Raw genomic sequence first — 2,915 nt, 5'->3', positions numbered from 1 at the left:
TGGTTTGGGATATCCCTGCCTTTGGTCTACCTGGGTTACTACTTTGGATTTCGCAAACAGCCGTATGACAATCCTGTGCGGACAAATCAGATTCCCAGGCAGATCCCGGAGCAGCGGTGGTATATGAATAAATTTGTCGGGTGAGTGATGAGTGAGACCGTTTGGATGTGGTTGGATGGGTGCTTATAAAAGTTCTAAGTGCGTGCTCAGCAGCAGGAGCAGCCGCACCATTTACTGTGTGAAATCTGTTCTCATAACCTGGAGGTGCAGAGCCACAGCGAGGAGCGCTCTGCGTGATTCCAGGGGACTTGTAAGGGCTGGGTGGTTGTAACATGCTGCTTACTGTTTTTTCTTTCTCGCTCTGTAGGATTCTCATGGCTGGGATTTTGCCTTTCGGAGCGATGTTCATCGAACTGTTCTTCATCTTCAGTGTAAGCGTTTAACCCGCTTTGCTGCTGGTCCTCTCGTACCAAAGCTTTCGAAAGGGAGGGGGCTGCCACTGGAGCTGTCTCATTGTCCTGCACGTACCGGAGTGGCTGGCAGGTTCCCTCCAGCCCATAGGGGATTGTTGCCAGAGAATGCTGGGCTGCGAGTCTCTCCAAACTGTTCTTTTCCTCAGGACACCTGGAGGTGTCTGGGGGACACTCCCTGGAGACTTGGAGGATGGTGGTAAAGATGAAACTTTACTGTAACCTTATGTCAACGAGGGTTCCTGGTCTTCAGGGCCTCCCCGAGCTGTTCCAGCTGCCGCCCACTTTTCACCTTCTATGGACGGGGAGAAATTTGCTGTACCATGGCCAAGGAGGGTGGAGGGGAATGAATGAGCTACCTCAGAGCTGCCTTTCAGCACGTTTTTGCAACCTGATTCCTCTGAAGTAACGCTGGGAAACGCGTTAGATCTGCACTTTCATCTACACGAGGCTGGGCACCTTCTTTCTCCCTGGCTTAGCTGCTGAAAGTTAGTCTCCTGTTCACTGACTGATCACAGTCGCACGGAAATGAATTTTTGCTGTGTCTTTGTTGCAGGCAATCTGGGAGAACCAGTTCTATTACCTTTTTGGCTTTCTCTTCCTGGTGTTTATAATCCTAGTGGTATCATGCTCTCAAATCAGCATCGTCATGGTGTACTTCCAGCTTTGTGCTGAGGTGAGATTTCCACGTTTGTAGTTTTGGGAGCTTTGCTCAGGGTCTTTGCTCCTGGGAAAGCACAGGGCATGTTGCTGCTGCTGCTGCTCATCAGAAATGCAGCGGGGCCCAGCTTCACGAGTGTGGTCGCTTTTAACATCCCTGGACTTCAAGGAGAAAAGACGCTGCTCCCTGGGAACTGTGGTTTCGTCCCAGAAGTTCTGCTGAGAGTAGGATATTCTCAGCTAACATCTCTTCCCAAAGAAACTGTCTCATTCCACCCACACACAGAATGAAATGCTGGGTCAGAGGTTAGCTGAATTCTTTGGCAGCAGGTGATGCTGCCTCGGTTTTGCTCCTCTCTCAGGTTTTCATCCTCTTTGTTGCTTCTGTGACAAAATAGCTCCCCAGTCCCAAACTGTGGTTTTCCTCTGAAGGAAGATGGGTGATGTCCTCCCTGTCCCAGCGAGGTCACAGCTCCCCGACAGCGACACACGAAAAGTAACTCTAGGGGATAATAAGGCTTTTTTTTTTTTTTTTGACCCTGTCAGGATTACCGCTGGTGGTGGAGGACCTTCTTGGTGTCTGGAGGATCTGCCTTCTACGTGCTGATCTACGCCATCTTCTACTTTGTGAACAAGGTACCGTGATCCCTCTTGTGTGCAAGTTGCCTTTCTAGAGGAGGTTGTTGGGTTGGGGAAAGGTCGTAGGCTGTCCCCGTGCTGGCTGTGTTGGGGAGGAGCTGACTTGTGTTACCTCCGTGCTTTATTTTGCTTGTTTTTTTTTCTCTCCTTCCGGTTTAGCTGGATATTGTCGAATTCATTCCCTCCTTGCTGTACTTTGGCTACACCGCCCTTATGGTCTTGTCCTTCTGGCTTCTCACTGGCACCATTGGCTTCTATGCAGCCTACATGTTCGTCCGGAAGATCTACGCCGCTGTGAAAATCGACTGAAGATGCAGAGACCCAGCAGAAAGTAGACACCTCTGAATGCGTGTCCTCCTGGGAGCAAAGTGGACGTCTTCTCCTGACTCTTTTAAGGAAACAAAACCCAGTGGGAGAGCGACAAGAGAAATAAATAACTCCTCATTTTGGAATGTAACTTTGGCACAGTGTACATGGATTCCGGGCTACTTCTGGGGGGAATAGGGTTCTGTAGATACGTTACATTTTAACTTTATTATCCTGTTCCATATTCGAGGGAGTTTTTTTAGCAGAGAAATATCCCTCTGTATAAGTAAACCCCCTTTTTGCTAATTCATCCTTTTTTTTATGTTGGTGACGAATGGATTTGAGACAGCGGTGGAAACACTTGTGAAAACATTTTCTTCCAGCCCCTGGGGTGCTCTAGGATTCAGGGAGACTCTTCAGACAAATATCAGACTGGGTTTCTTTCCTGCCTTCGTGTCTGCACGGAAGAGAGAGCTTGACTGTGGCAAAATAAAAGGAGCCCGAAGGCTTTACCCAGCGCGGCTCTGAGCGCAGAAGTCCTGGCTTTGGCTCGTTTACAATTGGATGGAGGTGCCATTCGGAGCCTGGGAAGTGCAATTTCTCCCCGAGAGAGCTTGAGACCTGCCACCACCCTCGGCATCACTTCTCCCTCCCTCCCTCCCTCTTGCGGCCTCCGCTGGAGGGGCTGAGGGCGGGTGGGATCTCCTCTCCTTCGGAAGGCGCCCGGCTGCAGCGGGACATGGCGTTCCGGCAGAAGCGCCGCGATCGCGCCGGTGCTGGAACATGGGACTGGAAGGACACGTGAGGTAACTGCGAGGATTCGTTCTGTCGAGATCTCCG

At 50.6% G+C, this 2,915-nt stretch overlaps 1 protein-coding gene across 1 annotated transcript in view; it reads left to right on the top strand.

Annotated features, from left to right (window-relative positions):
• TM9SF4 (transmembrane 9 superfamily protein member 4) overlaps window positions 1-2,458 on the top strand; it is a gene marked incomplete at its 5' end in the record, with an annotated part of 8,772 nt that extends 6,314 nt beyond the window's left edge. The window contains 5 exons of the mRNA XM_009865486.1: window positions 1-140; window positions 368-431; window positions 1,027-1,146; window positions 1,677-1,766; window positions 1,929-2,458. The exon at window positions 1-140 is cut by the window's left edge and continues 1 nt beyond it. Of these exons, the coding sequence (XP_009863788.1) occupies window positions 1-140; window positions 368-431; window positions 1,027-1,146; window positions 1,677-1,766; window positions 1,929-2,078 (564 nt within the window). The remainder of the gene's footprint in view (window positions 141-367; window positions 432-1,026; window positions 1,147-1,676; window positions 1,767-1,928) is intronic.
• Window positions 2,459-2,915: the final 457 nt, after the last annotated feature.

This window comes from Apaloderma vittatum, unplaced genomic scaffold, assembly GCF_000703405.1.
Source record: "Apaloderma vittatum isolate BGI_N311 unplaced genomic scaffold, ASM70340v1 scaffold23592, whole genome shotgun sequence".
NCBI classification, from domain to species: domain Eukaryota; kingdom Metazoa; phylum Chordata; class Aves; order Trogoniformes; family Trogonidae; genus Apaloderma; species Apaloderma vittatum.
The sequence above is the reverse complement of the archived record's forward strand: the minus strand, read 5'-3'. Positions and strand labels throughout refer to the sequence as shown.